This window comes from Mastomys coucha, unplaced genomic scaffold, assembly GCF_008632895.1.
Source record: "Mastomys coucha isolate ucsf_1 unplaced genomic scaffold, UCSF_Mcou_1 pScaffold12, whole genome shotgun sequence".
NCBI classification, from domain to species: domain Eukaryota; kingdom Metazoa; phylum Chordata; class Mammalia; order Rodentia; family Muridae; genus Mastomys; species Mastomys coucha.
In genome coordinates this window covers 41,404,325-41,418,860 of record NW_022196894.1, presented here as the reverse complement: position 1 = coordinate 41,418,860, position 14,536 = coordinate 41,404,325, and the positions used below count along the sequence as shown (strand labels likewise).

Genomic DNA, 14,536 nt, shown 5'->3' with positions numbered 1-14,536 from the left:
TTAATGTGGCAGGAACTTGAAGTGGCAGGGTAGGGCAGGGCAGGGCAGGGGAGGGGAGGATAGAGGAGGGGACTGACTCATCAGAAATAGTTCTTCAGAATCCTGTGCATCATCTACATGGCCTTGAATGATTTAGATAAAAGTTGGTGTTTCAAAAAGTGCATCAAGATAACTTAAAAACAACAGATTGGCTACCTAAGTAGTCAATCTACAAGTTGTCCAAGACCCGTATATCTCTAACCACATGTTTTATTTGTTTTTACAGTGTGTTTCCTTCATGGCCTTTCTTGTGGCTCACCCTATGCGGCTTGTGTACTTGTTAAGAAAACATTATGCATTCAACACTGCTCTTACCGAAGTCAGTTTTTCCGAGACCCTCTTGTCACAGGCTCTGTTTCACCTTACACCTGCAGTGGGCCAGTTTCAGTTGGTGGAGAGCCCACATCCACTTTCCTGTAGGCCTCTGGTTAGAAGCATGCATGGCTGGCTGCTCCTGGTCTGGGTCCAGGGGCTAACACAGGCTGCCTTCCTCACGGCAGGTAAGGCTTACAGGTGTAGCAGAGCTGAGAGGAGGGCTTGGCACAGACGCCAGGGTGCTCAGTAGAGAAGGCTCTGAGTATATGCCTGTATGTATGTCAGGTTCTGTATATGTGTGTGGTTCTGTGGCTCTGTGTGACCACATGGGATGAGGCAATTGCTGAGAAAGGGATGTCCGCATGTTTGGGACTGCAGAGGGAGGACTCCATAGATCCTCTGGGTTAGGGACTCTGACTGGCCAGCTGTTCAAGACAGAAGCTGGGGAATAGACTAAGATGGGAGCCAAGCAACCTCCTGGAAACCCACTCCTCTCCTGCTCCATCTTTTTTATTTTCTGTTTCTGAGAACTTCTAGAAAAATATTCCAGCTAGTTCTCTGTTGATCAGAAATACCTGCTTCCCACTCACAGTCTACCACTAACACCCCTCCTCTCTCTCCCCTCCTGTCCCCTCTTTTCCTCCTCTCCCTTCCTGTCCTCTCTCCTGTCCTCTCTCCTCTCTTCTCTTCTCCTGTGTTCCTCTCCTCTTCTACTCTTCTGTCTTCTCCCCCTTCTTCTCTCCCCTCTCCTCTCCTCCCCTCCTGTATTCTCCCCTCCCTTCCCCTCCTTTTATGTTTCCCTCCTCTCCCCTTCCCTTCCTTCTCCTTTCCCTTCTTTCCCTCTTTCTCATCTCCTCTCTTTCCCTTCCCTCTCTCTTTTACTTTAGTTTGTTTCTTTAACAGATACAGGGACTTACTATATTTCCAAGGCTGGTCTGGAATTCACTATGATCCTCCTGCCCCAGCCTCTCATGCACTGGGATTAAAAACATATGCTGCTACTTCTGGCTGAGAAGTAGAGTTTCTTGTCAGGTTTCCTTTCTCTGTGATCTCTCTGTCTCTCTGTCTCTCTGTCTCTCTCTCTCTGTCTCTCTCTCTTTCTCTCTCTCTTTCTTTTTCTCTGTCTCTCTCTCTTTCTCTCTCTCTCTCTCCCTCCCTCTCTCTCTCTTGCTGGTTTTTCCTCAAAACATAGGGCTAGACACAAGACTAGACTGCTGGAACCTAGAGAGAGAGAAGCACAAGATATGTTGGTGTAGGGCTTCTATTCTAAGTGGCAAGGTTAAATAAGTCCATGAAAATAATCAACCACCTAGCCAGGAAGCTGAGCAGAACATCCCAAGTGGACAAAGTGCTAGAAGTCATGTCATAATGAACCAGGCATTTAATAAGACAACATTTAATAATCCATAACATGCAGGGAGAAAGGGAGGGCTTAAAAGCTAGGGTCCTCGAGGTGGGGGAATAAGCACAGCTCTGACCAGTGGGTAAAGATGAGGCAGGGAGGCAGAAGCAAGCTCCAGAAGCAGCCACGGTGAGCTGGATGGGAACGGAGGTCATGGAAAAGGGCAAGCAGATGGGAAAGGAAACAGGAAGCAATGATGGTCTCTATGGGGACGTCAGCATAGACTGCACACTATGGAACTCTGTTCCTAAAGTCAGATCTGGACTCTGAACCCTCTGGGATTCTTCAGGAAGGTTGAAGGGCAGCTGCTGGCCAGAGACTCATGTGTGTTTTTGCCTTACCCATAGGAGCCACGGCAGGCACGATAGAGACAAAGGGGAACATCTCTGCAGAGGAAGGTGGCTCTGTCATCTTACAGTGTCACTTCTCCTCCGACACAGCTGAAGTGACTCAAGTTGACTGGGAGCAGCGGGACCAGCTTCTGGCCATTTATAATTTTGACCTAGGGTGGTCTGTCTCTTCAGTCTTCAGTGAGCGGGTGGTTCCAGGCCCCAGCCTAGGCCTCACCTTCCAGTCACTGACAATGAATGACACAGGAGAGTACATCTGCACCTATCATACGTATCCTGATGGGATTTACAAGGGGAGAATATTCCTGATGGTCCAAGGAAGCTCAGGTATATCCTTTGAAACAGGGTAGTAGTGGACCACTTTCTCTTATATAGAAAACACCACCCTGACACACTCTAGGAAATAGAGTGTCTCAACTTGGAGTACTTTGAACTCATTAGAGGAACTTTGGGGGCATAGTAAAGATAGAGCAACTGAAGCTGATGAAATTAAAACCTTGTGGGGGCCAGAGCTAGGAACTGATACGTTCCAGAAACATCCAGCTGAGTCTCATGTACGACCACTGATTTTGCATAGGAAATCCATCTTATCTTAAGTGATAAGACTTACGGATGAGGTCATACATGAAAGGTGCTCATTTAATGACTTAGTATCAGTCATGCAAATTAGAATTAGCTCTTAAGTTTGAGATGATTTAAAACAGGCCACAGCATGTGCTGGTCAAAATGTATAATAGTCACCCATCTTTGCATGATGAAGCTTCAAAGTTTCCAAGTGTCCTCATGATTATTCTCCTACAATCATAAGCCAATTTTACTGAGGAAAGGGATTATGAAAATCATATCCGAGAGATAGTTTAGCAAGGTAGTAAAGTGATCAGCCTCTGATGCCAGACAGCCTAGGTCCAAACCTTGTTGATGGACTTATTTGTCCAGTGAGGATGGGTGTAAGATTTTATGAGCTGCTAATGTGGGCTTGAACAACCTACTATAAGAAAAAGCCCTAGGCATGGTTCCTGACCTCTGACACTTCTGTGATGTTCTCCCCGTAGTGGCTCAGTTCCAGATTGCCTTGCTTGGAGGAACCATGGCAGGTGTGCTGGGACTCATTTGCTTAATGGTCACAGGAGTACTGGCTAGAAAGGTAAGGAAGGGATAGGACACAGCCTGTCTCTGTCCCCATCACCCCATTCTGTCCCCTGGTGACTTCTGATTCCCTTTCTACTCAGAGAACTGCTCATGTGATCTCTGCCCTTGTTCCTTGTGCCTTTTCACGGTTCCCGTCCTGTGGTTTAATGCACTATTTATTTTACGTTCATTCTGGTCCCTCCTCCAGGCTGCGAGTTCCCAGGACACACCTACATTTTGCCCATCTTACTGTCTCTCCCAGTTGCTAGTTGCTGCCTGTCCGTTAAGCCACTGCTCTGAGAGTTCACCTCCTATGAGTTTGGTGCACAATAGAGGGTGTGTACTGGGTGCTGGGGCTCTCGTAAGTCCTTTAGTCTTTACAACCCATTTGGCTGCACTGGGCTTCCCCATATTACTGTAGGTTGAGAAATTAGCTTTCCAAACTCGGGGAGTGGAAGACACGTGGCAAAATCAGACATTTACTGCCTTGAGTTTAAGAGGCCATAGGGTAGAAGAGTTGGGGGAGGGGCACTGGAGGGAGGATTTTAAGTTTCTAGCTGGGCACTGACTGCACGATTTTAAGCTCCTTGCTTAACTTTCCAAGGTCTTCATTGCTTTGTATGTAAGATGGGAAGTTACAGTTCTGTCCTATATCACAAAGTTGTGATACATGGCTGTCAGGTGTCAGGCTTTCTCAGTAATTCTTGCTGTCTTGTAACTACTGTCTGTGACAAGCTAAAATATCCTCAATCCATTTTGGTCTGGTTCCTTGGCATTTTAAACCAGCCCAGCTCATCTACTTCAATTCACTATGAAAACATTTTAGAGAATGCAGCCTGTGATGTGTACACTGCTTTCTACTTTCCTGAAATTTTCTTCGCTTTGTCTCCCACTGTGTTTCCTAATACTTCACCTTGCTGGCCCTAGGCTAACTCTCAAGATGTCTGTGGAATGAAGGATGTCTTATTATTAGCTTTTTAAAGATTTATTTATTGGTTTATATATATTATATTTTAACTTCAATATATTCAATATATAATCTTATATTTATATACATTGTATTTTAATTTATATATATTAAATATATATTGAAATTAAAATATAACCATATTGTTTCCCCTTCCCTATCTTCCCTCTTGCTCCCCACTCCCCATTTTCCTTATGATCTTGATCTCATACTGTTCTCTTTTTTTTAGTTGTTTTTTTAAATTTCTTTTTATTTTGTCATATTCTTTAAAATTTATAAAATATTATAACAATAAAAATGAGTATTATAAAAATTGTTTGATATAAAACAATAATCAATTGAAGTCTTATATAGATGCTTGTCTATAGCAATACTGAAAAATACATGTTTTCTCAATATAAATTTTAAATAACTCCAAGCATGTAACTGTATATTTTAAAATAATACATCACTACTAGTATTTTTTAAGTGAACATAAATAGATAAAGTCTTTTTGTTTGTTTGTTTGGTTGGTTTTGTTTTTAGTAGAGCTTAAAATCTTGGCTCTTACTAGATTTTACATGCCCAAAATAAGAACAATTTTTAGACATTGGAGTTCATTGTAATAAGGCCCTCACATCACCAAAGGATTTTACCTCCATAGTGCTAAGCTAAGAGTTGATAGCTCTGCTGCACCAAGGAATGAATTGTAGGCATGATTTTTGGATACGGTTTCCTGCTATGGTCAAAGCTAATTGACTTGAGTGACTTTATTCTCAGCCAACAGGGAACAGGCTACATTCATTTAAGAAATGGTGTGTGTATTAAGATGGTCTATCGATAAAGTCATTTACCAACTGTTTCAATGAACAATGGTTCTGCTTGGAGGGTGGAACAGACATTAGGTGAGGGTAAGAATCTGGTTCACTAGCTGTGATGATTTTGAAAAGCATTCATCTCAGAGAAAGAGTAACTTATAAAGTCCTCTTCTTCAAATTTGATACAATAGTTACAAACATCAAGCAAAGCATTCAGTCTCATTCTTTGTTGTTCTCTTACAAGCCATCTCCCAAGTTAATTGTCTACGTTTCTTTTGGCTGTATAAATAAATACTTTTGAAATATGTAAGCTGTTCTGAAAACCATAGTATAGTGTAAAAATATCAAATAAACAATCCTACTAATAGAGAGGCTGAAATAGGAGAAGCCTGATTTCAAGATCATTATGTGATACACAGCAAGACACTGTCATGTACAAACAAGCAGAAAGTATATATGGATTGTACAATATTGAACCTATTTCTCTAGTTACTAAATTAGAGAGACCCCTGAATGACAGCCAACAAATTTCTAATTCCTCATATTTTTGGATTTCAATCGATTAGGATATGTTGGTAATATTAATTTTCCTATTAAAAGATATTAAGAAAAAGTAATTGTTACTTCCTGTTATTTTTGTTGTTAGAGGTAGAATTAGGTTTGTGTGGGTTTGTTGAAAGATTACTTTCTTGCTTCTTATAGGGTGTAGTTTTGCTCCTTATGTTGGTGTTTTCCATCTATTATCCTTTGTAGGGCTGGATTTGTGGAAAGATACTGTGTAAATTTGGTTTTGTTATGGAATATCTTGTTTTTTCTATCTATAGTAATAGAGAGTTTTGCTGGGTATAGTAGCCTGGGCTGTAATTTGTGTTCTCTTAGGATCTGTATGAGATCTGCCAAGGATCTTCTAGCTTTCATAGTCTCTGATGAGAAGTTTGGTGTAATTCTGATAGGCCTGCCTTTATATATTACTTGACCTTTTCCCCTTATTGCTTTTAAAATTCTTTGTTTAATGCAATTGGTGTTTTGATTATTATGTTATAGGAGGACTTTCTTTTCTGGTCCAGTCTATTTTGAGTTCTGTAGGCTTCTTGTATGTTCATGGGCATCTCGTTCTTTAGGTTAGGGAAATTTTCTTTTATAATATTGTTGGAGATATTTATTGGCCCTTTAAGTTGGGAGTCTTCACTCTCTTCTATCCCTATTATCCTTAGGTTTGGTCTTCTCATTGTGTCCTGGATTTCCTGTATGTTTTGGGTTAGGAGCTTTTTTTGCATTTTTTTTTTTTTGACTATTGTGTCAATGTTTTCTATGCTGTCTTCTGCCCCTTAAATTCTCTCTTCTATCTCTTGTATTCTGTTGGTGATGATTGCATCTGTGACTCCTGATCTCTTTCCTAGGTTTTCTAACTCTAGGATTGTCTCCCTTTATGATTTCTTTATTGTTTCTAGTTCCATTTTTAGATCCTGGAAGGTTTTGTTCATCTCCTTCACCTGTTTGATTGTGTTTTCCTGTAGTTCTTTAAGGGATTTTTGTGTTTCCTCTTTTTTTTTTTTTTTTTTTTTTTTGTTTTTCGAGACAGGGTTTCTCTGTGTAGCCTTGGCTGTCCTGGAACTCACTCTGTAGACCAGGCTGGCCTCGAACTCAGAATTCCGCCTGCCGCTGCCTCCCAAGTGCTGATTAAAGGCGTGTGCCACCACCGCCCGGCTTTGTGTTTCCTCTTAATTTAAGGGTTTCTAGCTGTTTACCTGTGTTGTTCTGTATTTCATTGATGGTTATTTATGTCCTTCTTAAAGTTCTGTATCATCATCATGAAAAGTGATTTTAGATCTGAATCTTGCTTTTCTGGTGGGATGGTGTGTCCAAGACTTGCTATGGTGGGAGAATTGGGTTCTGATGATGCCAAGTAACCTTGGATTCTGTTGCTTATGTTCTTATGCTTGTTTCCTGCCATCTGGTTATCTCTAGTGCTACCTGCCCTGGCTAAATCTGACTGGGGCCTGTCCTTCCTGCGATCCTGGTTGTGTTAGAACTCCTCAGAGTCAAGCTGTCTCTGTGATCCTGTGATTCTGGGATCCTGGGATCCTGGGCCCATTAAACCTGCCAGGAGTGGAGCTTCCTCTGCGTGTTGTGGGACTGGCTACAAAATTTGTGCCCCAGGTATGCTCAGAGCACCGGCCCAGACAGACCGGAAGTAACCCATGCCACTGGGCTGGTGGAGTTCCTGTGTGTCTGGGTCCTGCTGGTTCCAGTTACTCCCAGTGTTGGGACAGATGTTTTGTCCTCCTCACCTCTTTTAGATGTTGATACATACATTTCTGAGTCTATAAACACAATCCAGCCAATTGGCCCATTAGTCGTATATAGATGATGTCAGGGCTGATCACTGGTATTTAGATTTAAATACTTTATGTATATGAGTGTTTTGCCTGCATATATCTATGTGTACCAGGAGTGATGCCCATGGAAGTCAGAGGAGGGTGGCAGATCCCCTGGAACTGGAATTACGGATGTCTGAGTCACCATGTGGGTGCTAGGAATTGAATCCAGTTCCTCTACGAGAACAGCAAGCACCTATAACTTCTGAGCCATGTCTGTAGCCCCCATAGCTGCGAGTACTTTTTCTTTGAAATTTCTCCTCAGTTTGCTCACGTCATTACATAAAACACCTATTTGTTAGGGATGTCTTCTGGTATTCTTTTAGTGGTTAGATTAGGCACCACACATTTTACCTGGACTTATTCAAGTTCCTCTATAATAGTGCTAATCAATTAGTGTTCTATAACCTCCTGGAACATGTAAGAACCTTCTATCAGATCAGCTCTCCTTGTCTGTCTACCTCCACATTGCTCCACCAGCATCCTGCTGCCCAGAGTGATTATTTTGTGAGTCCACATGCCTCCAAGTCCGCCCCTCCATCCACTCTTCTCATTGTCCTGGTTTCTAGCTGTCATTTTCCTTCTGCCAGAGGAATATCCTGTAGTTCAGCTCACAAAGGCAAAGAATTATTTTATAGTTTTTGCTGTTGTTGTTCACCTAAAATGTGTCTACGCCATGGCTGTAAGCATGGTAGATGTGTTTTATTAGGTGTAGGATCTCATGGTGACCAGTACTTTCTTTTAGAACATGGAAAATATTATCCCAGTGTCTAACTACATAATTTTTTTTTGAAACTGGGTTTTATCCTTACCTCTTTAAAATGCCTTTTCTTCTTGTTCATTTAACGTTTTCTGTCTTTAGTTTTCAATATTTGTACAATGATATAATTAGATGTCATTATCTTTGTATTTATTCTGAATGGGGTTTGGATCAAGTGGGTTCTTTTCAGTCTGTGGTTTGATGGGTTTTGTCAGTTTGTAGGTCAGTCCTGGCCATTTCTCTTTATATATTCCTTCTCTATTCTTGCTTTCTCCTCCTCCTGGACCTCTTGTTGCAGGCACTTTTGACGCTTCCCTTTCCTTCCGTATGTCTCCTACTCTTTTTTATATTTCCTGCCCGTTCATATCTCCATGTTTTGTAGTGGGTCTTTTCTTCTAGCTTACCATTCAGGTTACCAAGCATCTCCTTTGATGTAGCTATCCTTTGTTTAAATAGTTTGTTGCCTGTCAAAACTCCCAATCTGTATTTCTCAGTTATTCTGAAGTCTATTCCTGATAGTCCTATTAATTACACCATCCCTGGGTCTTTTCTATTGTCTATTTTTCAGCTGATTATCAGTTCTGTGTTCTTCTCCTGCCTGGTAGTTTTCATGGTGTGCTGGGCCTTCTGCATGAAAGACTGCAGCCTCTTCCTCCATATGGCCCTTTGCAACTGGCAGGCAGCGACTGTCGGGGTATTAGCAATCCCAGGTTACCTGAATTAAATCTTCTCACTCTCTGCTCCTTCATTTCCCTGTGGTTCTACATGGAGGCCAAGTGAGCCCTCTGCTGTAGCGCATGCTATGCAGCCTTCTTGTGGCACAGAAGATGTCAAAGGTTGAGACTGGAGCCAAGGGATAAATATGCTATATCTATGTGGTACTGTTCATAGACCTGGAAATTAGACAAAACATCTAAACTTTTCATGGGATGATTGGCTTTAGACTTCATCCATGTATTCTTGGTAGTATTTTAAAGTGTATATATAAGTACACACCCATACACACACAATCAATACAGTTCTTTTGTAGGTGGTCTATTTATCTACATATCTCTATTTATCCTAGGATTACTGTGATGTATGGGTCATCTTAAGATCCCCATGGGTCAGTTTCCTTTTGTAGCTCTATCTACTTTGTTTCTTAAGCACAGTCATCTTCTTTCCACTATTTTGAGGTCCCCTTATCCTGGTTGCTGCTAGGGATCCTGTTCTGCAGGAACATCTCCTACTTTGGCATCAGTCTGCAGAGGAGAGACACTATGGAAGTCAGTGATGCTGGCATTACCCTTGCATCCCTTGCCTCTGGCCTTCCTCTCTATCCTCCCTCTGAGAACCCAGATTGCTCGCATCAGACATTTCCCTCCTGCCCCTATTCTGAGAACATGCTGTAAACTAGTGAGTGGCTCCTGAGAATGATGCTGAAAGGCAGCCGATCAGGACAGGGCTGGTGACAGGGGTGACTCTGATCATCCTTCCACTAAATAACTTCAGAAATCCATCACCTTATTATATTGGCTCCTCTAGGACAGATGCAGAGAACACCCGTTGTGCTGGGGTGGGAGGAAATGTGTATTCATGTGTGTGTGTGTGTGTGTGTGTGTGTGTGTGTGTGATATGAATAAATGTTATTTGCCAGTCAGATATTGTGAGCAGTTACGTGTGTCAGATACAGGACAATGACTTTGACAACCCCACTGTCTACTGTTCATTCTCCTCACATGCTACTAGAAAGCAATGTTTGTCCCAAGACGACTCAGTTGCGATTTCTGGAGCTTAACTTAGTTCTCTAGGACAATGTTAGTACATTAATCCCAGGCCTATTTTTTTTTTTACACTGGTTACAATTATAGAGTCTCCATGTAGGGTAGAATGGAAATGCAACAGCTTAGAGACCCATCTGAGGAATATTTGCATTTCCCAGAGGACTTTAAGAACTCAAAATAGTCTTAAAATTAAAAAGAAAGAGTGGCCAGCCCTAACAAGAGTGAGAATAAGAACACATAAGCACAAAGAGTCATAATTAGTCTTTGAGAAATAATTGAATATTCATATTAAAAATTGATTGCATTGTATCAAGGGATATCAGAGTCCTTTTAAACACAGCACCAACATGAGCTATGGCAGTCATTCCCTTCATCTTAGTGGTTAGCCACTTCTACTGAGAAGAAATGGAAGTTGGGAGACCAGTGGCTTGTATGTGTCCTTCTGAGACTCCAGTATCTCTCAGTGCCCAACTTCTCGAGGCCTGTAGTGATTCATCATCCTTATTTTTTTCATTTGTTGACTGTACCCATCTACAGTGTCCTTATAAACTCCCTTCTCCACCTCCTCACCTAGATTGGTGCACTGTTGGGCTTGGCAACAATAGGGTGGCATTTTCTCTCTTGGAAGCCTTTGCTTCCAAGTTCTGTGGTGAAGACAAGTTCCATGTGCCTTGGTTGCTCCAGTTTTCAAGTCCCTGGCTCTTTGTAATTTTTGTCGATCAGATGCATAAAGTGGGTGAATGACATGCATCAGAGCAGCTGCCAGTAAGACTGAGAAAATGTCAGAAGTTCCACACTTCTGCCACCCTATTTGTGGTCAGTGTTCTCCAGTTTCCCTGTATTACCATAAATCTCATGTGTGACACTCTCTTATCACGGGTTCTGTGGTTGGTGTCACTGAATAGATTTCATTGCTCTGTCTAGTCGCAATGAATGCAAGTTTTTTTGTTGGCTATGATATTATACTTTGACTTGGGAAATTGGATGCTTTTATATGTGACTGTATTAAAAATAAGTGTGTGTGTGTGTGTGTGTGTGTGTGTGTCCAACTGGGCATGCATATCTATTTCTGTTCTAAGACATATATAGATTGAACATTTGATATGGGTTCTGAGATTACAAAGAGAAACACAGCACTCCCTTTAGGGAACTTGGACATTGGAGCCTGGTAAAAGTAGAAAGGTAAACTAGTTGGCCTTCACAGAGAAGCACAAGAGGAGACGAGATGTGGTCAAAGGAGACTCTAGGCAGAATGAGAAGAATCTGAGCAACTGGTGGCTTTGTCCTTTGTCAAGGGATTTCTGTCTGTGCCCATAAGCTCACCCCAAACCAGACATGTCAGCAGAATTGCTGCTGAGAAGAAAGAGCTAACTGTGTCTGATCTCAAAGCTGTGTTGCAGTAAGTGGCAGTTCTCTGGCATGTGTCCTCAGCAGTTGGGCATCTTGGTTGTGAAACACAGTGGGAGATGAAGCCAGAGAGATGGGCATGAGTTGGACACAAAGAATATTTGGGGCATCACAGATTCCTTTGGGGGATGTAATGAATCACTGCTTTTCTCCCAAGAAGAATACACCTTTAGATAAAATTTTAATTATAATTTGAGCTTATTTATAAATCCTCTGAAGTGGAATCTTCCAGGCCATTGATCATCAGGTTAAGCATCCCTCTTCTGTACAGTGGAGGCCTAAGCAGAAGTGTGGACAGATTCAGCTTTTACTTTTGAAAAATCACTATATGGAAGTTTGTGGAAAGTTAGCCTAGCAGTAAGAGGAAATGTGAATCAGACCACTATGAAGGAGACTTGTTCTTCCCCTCAGCAGATAAAAGGGATGAAATGAAGAGGGGATAGAGGAAAACTGGATGGGGTATTAATCAGGGTTTTCAAGAAAAATAGGACTTATAGAATGTGTGTGTGTGTGTATGTGTGTATTCTATAAGTTCTACTATATACATGTTCTATTATATATACACACATATATGTATACACACACATAGATATGATTTATTAAAGTGGCTTATAGGCTGTACTCCAGCTAGTTCAACAATGGCAGTCTACCAACGGAAAGTAAAAGAATTTTAGTTGTTTAGTCCACAAGGCTAGATGTTTCTTCTGGTCTCCAGTGTACAGAATCCCAAAGAAGTGAGTCTAAGGCCACTGAAGGAATGGACTTTCCAGCAAGAGTTAAGAACCAGCAGACAGAGAAAGCTTTCTCTTTCCATGTCCTTTCTAAAGGTTGTCACCAGAAGGGGAAGCCCAGATTAAAGGTGGATCTTTTCTATCTCAAAATATCTGGATTAAAGGTGGGTCTTGCCAGTTCAAATGGTTTAATTGAGAAAAAAAACCCTGACACATGTATGTAGCCACTTGAGTTTTATTCTCGCTGTAATCAAGTTGACAACTAAGAATAGCCATCAGATGTGTTATGGGTGATTGCAACTCCCATATCTGTGCTCTTAGCCAGAAGGGGGAATGTGGACAAGAGCAGATTGTGGGTGAGGCCCAATGGTTGTCATAGAGACAAGTTGAATTCAGGCATGCTATGGTTCTCTTCACAGGTCATGCTATGGGCAAGTGGGCCTGGAGCTTCTTGCAGATCCTAGGCTACTTGAGGAGTCTTTAGAGGATAGGTCTTGTTTGGAGTCTACAGTGGATGAGCTGACTCAGAGCATCGAGCGTGAGAAAGCAGAGGGTCCTGGGTAACCTGCTTGGCTTGGAGAGCCAATGTGCAAAGAGAAAAGGGCCAGGATGGCTGAAGATGGGTGCTGGAAGGAGGAGGAGGGTGAGGAGAAAGCAGGGTGTATAGAATCCAAAGAGAAGGAAGAAATGAACAGTGTATCTGATCTGCTGTGAGGAGTAGAAGGAAAGAGAGCTGGAAGCAGGATGCGGCTTTCGTGGTTAAGAGAACAGGAAATGAGGGTTGCAGGATGGCCTGTTAGTTTCATTAGAGCTGTTGCTACTGACAGTGAGTTATGTGGAGAATGAGTAGACACAAAGTCCCACCCCTAATCAAGAAGCTATTTGCAATTGATACCAGTTTTCTCCAAGGGAGCAATGCTGGGTTTATATCAACTACACCTCAGGGCAGATTCCCATGTCTAGAAATAGTTAGCCAACATAAAATAAATTCTATGGATTTTTGCATGCTTTTTGTTTGTGTTTGATATTTTTTTTTATCTTAATGATTTTTGTTTGTTTGTTTTGAAAGAGACCAAAAAAAACCTTGAGTGGATAGGGAGATGGGGAAGAGCTGGAAGGAGTTGGAAGAGGGAAAAGAAATAGGATCAAAAGATATTGTATGAGAATCTTTAAAAAGCTACAACAAAGTAGGAAAATTAAGGGCTAAGGATTTTGTATTGGTAAGAATACAAATTTGCTTCTGTTGTGAGTGTGTGTGTGTGTGTGTATTCATGTGCGTATGTGTGTTCATGCAACAAAAGAAGAGAAGAGGTTCTAAGTATGTGTCATTTGTAAAGTAGCTTTTGAATAATGTCCCGTGTATTTACTCTGTTTAATCCTAGAAGTCTATTAGAATGCATTCTATAGAAAGTGGCGTGGTCCGGAGAACGGAAGCTGAGCCACAGGAATGGAGCTTGAGGATTCTCTCATCCCCTGGAGGCCCCGCCCAGACACAAGCTGCCCCTGATGGCCTCTGTGGAGAGCGGGCTGAAGATGACTATGCTGACCCACAGGACTACTTCAATGTCCTGAGCTACAGAAGCCTAGAGAGCTTCATTACTCTATCGAAGACTGGCTAAGGACAGCTCTCTCTCCCTCTCCCTCTCCCTCCTTTTGTCTCTCTGTCTCTGTGTCTCTGTCTCCGTCTCTCTCTGTGTATTCATGTGTGTGTGTGTGTGTGTGTGTGTGTGTGTGTGTGTGTGTGTGTGTATGAGAGAGAGAGAGAGAGAGAGACACTGAAAGGCACCTTCTTTTCCGGCTTCATTTCTTCTACCCTTCTTTTCTGTTTCTCTGTGACAGACGCAAGGTAAATCATTTTAACTTGACTATAAATGGGATTTTTAACATTGATCTTTATTTTATGTGTATGAGTGTTTGTCCTGCATGCATGTATGCCGTATATGGTTGGTGTTTTTAGAAGTCACAAGAGGGCATCAGGTCTCCTAGAACTTGAGTTAGAGACAGTTGTGAGCCACCATGTGGGTGCTGGGAATCAGACCCAGGTCTTCTGCAAGAATAGCAAGCGCTCTTGAAAGCTTTTTCCAACTTGGAAAAATTTCCCTTTTCCCTTCCTTCCTTCCTTCCTTCCTTCCTTCCTTCCTTCCTTCCTCCTTTCCTTCCTTCCTTCCTTCTTTCCTTCTGTCCTTCCTCCCTCCCCCTTCCGCTCTCTCTCTCTCTCTCTCTTTCTTTCTTTCTTTTTTCTTTCTGTTGTTTCTTTTCTTCCTTTTCTTTCTTTCCTTTTTTGAAAAGACAAAAATAAAGCAATAAAAACAAATTCCCATTGCCCTGGCTTTGAATTTAGTGATCTGAGCAAGTTGTCTTGTGATTTTGAGAAATACATTCCTCACAATAATGCAGGTGCTGAGGCAGATGATAAGAATGGCCACTCGAGCCAGGCGGTGATGGCACACGCCTTTAATCCCAGCACTTGGGAGGCAGAGGCAGGCAGATTTCTGAGTT

General features: G+C 42.0%; 1 protein-coding gene across 1 annotated transcript; it reads left to right on the top strand.

Moving 5' to 3' along the window:
• The first annotated feature begins 339 nt into the window (after positions 1-339).
• Positions 340-14,229, top strand: Tigit (T cell immunoreceptor with Ig and ITIM domains). Its single transcript, XM_031364692.1, has 4 exons — positions 340-539; positions 2,104-2,433; positions 3,159-3,250; positions 13,420-14,229. The coding sequence occupies exons 1-4, from the start codon at positions 476-478 to the stop codon at positions 13,654-13,656; spliced, it is 723 nt and encodes a 240-aa protein (XP_031220552.1). The 5' UTR covers positions 340-475; the 3' UTR covers positions 13,657-14,229.
• The last annotated feature ends 307 nt before the right edge of the window (positions 14,230-14,536 follow it).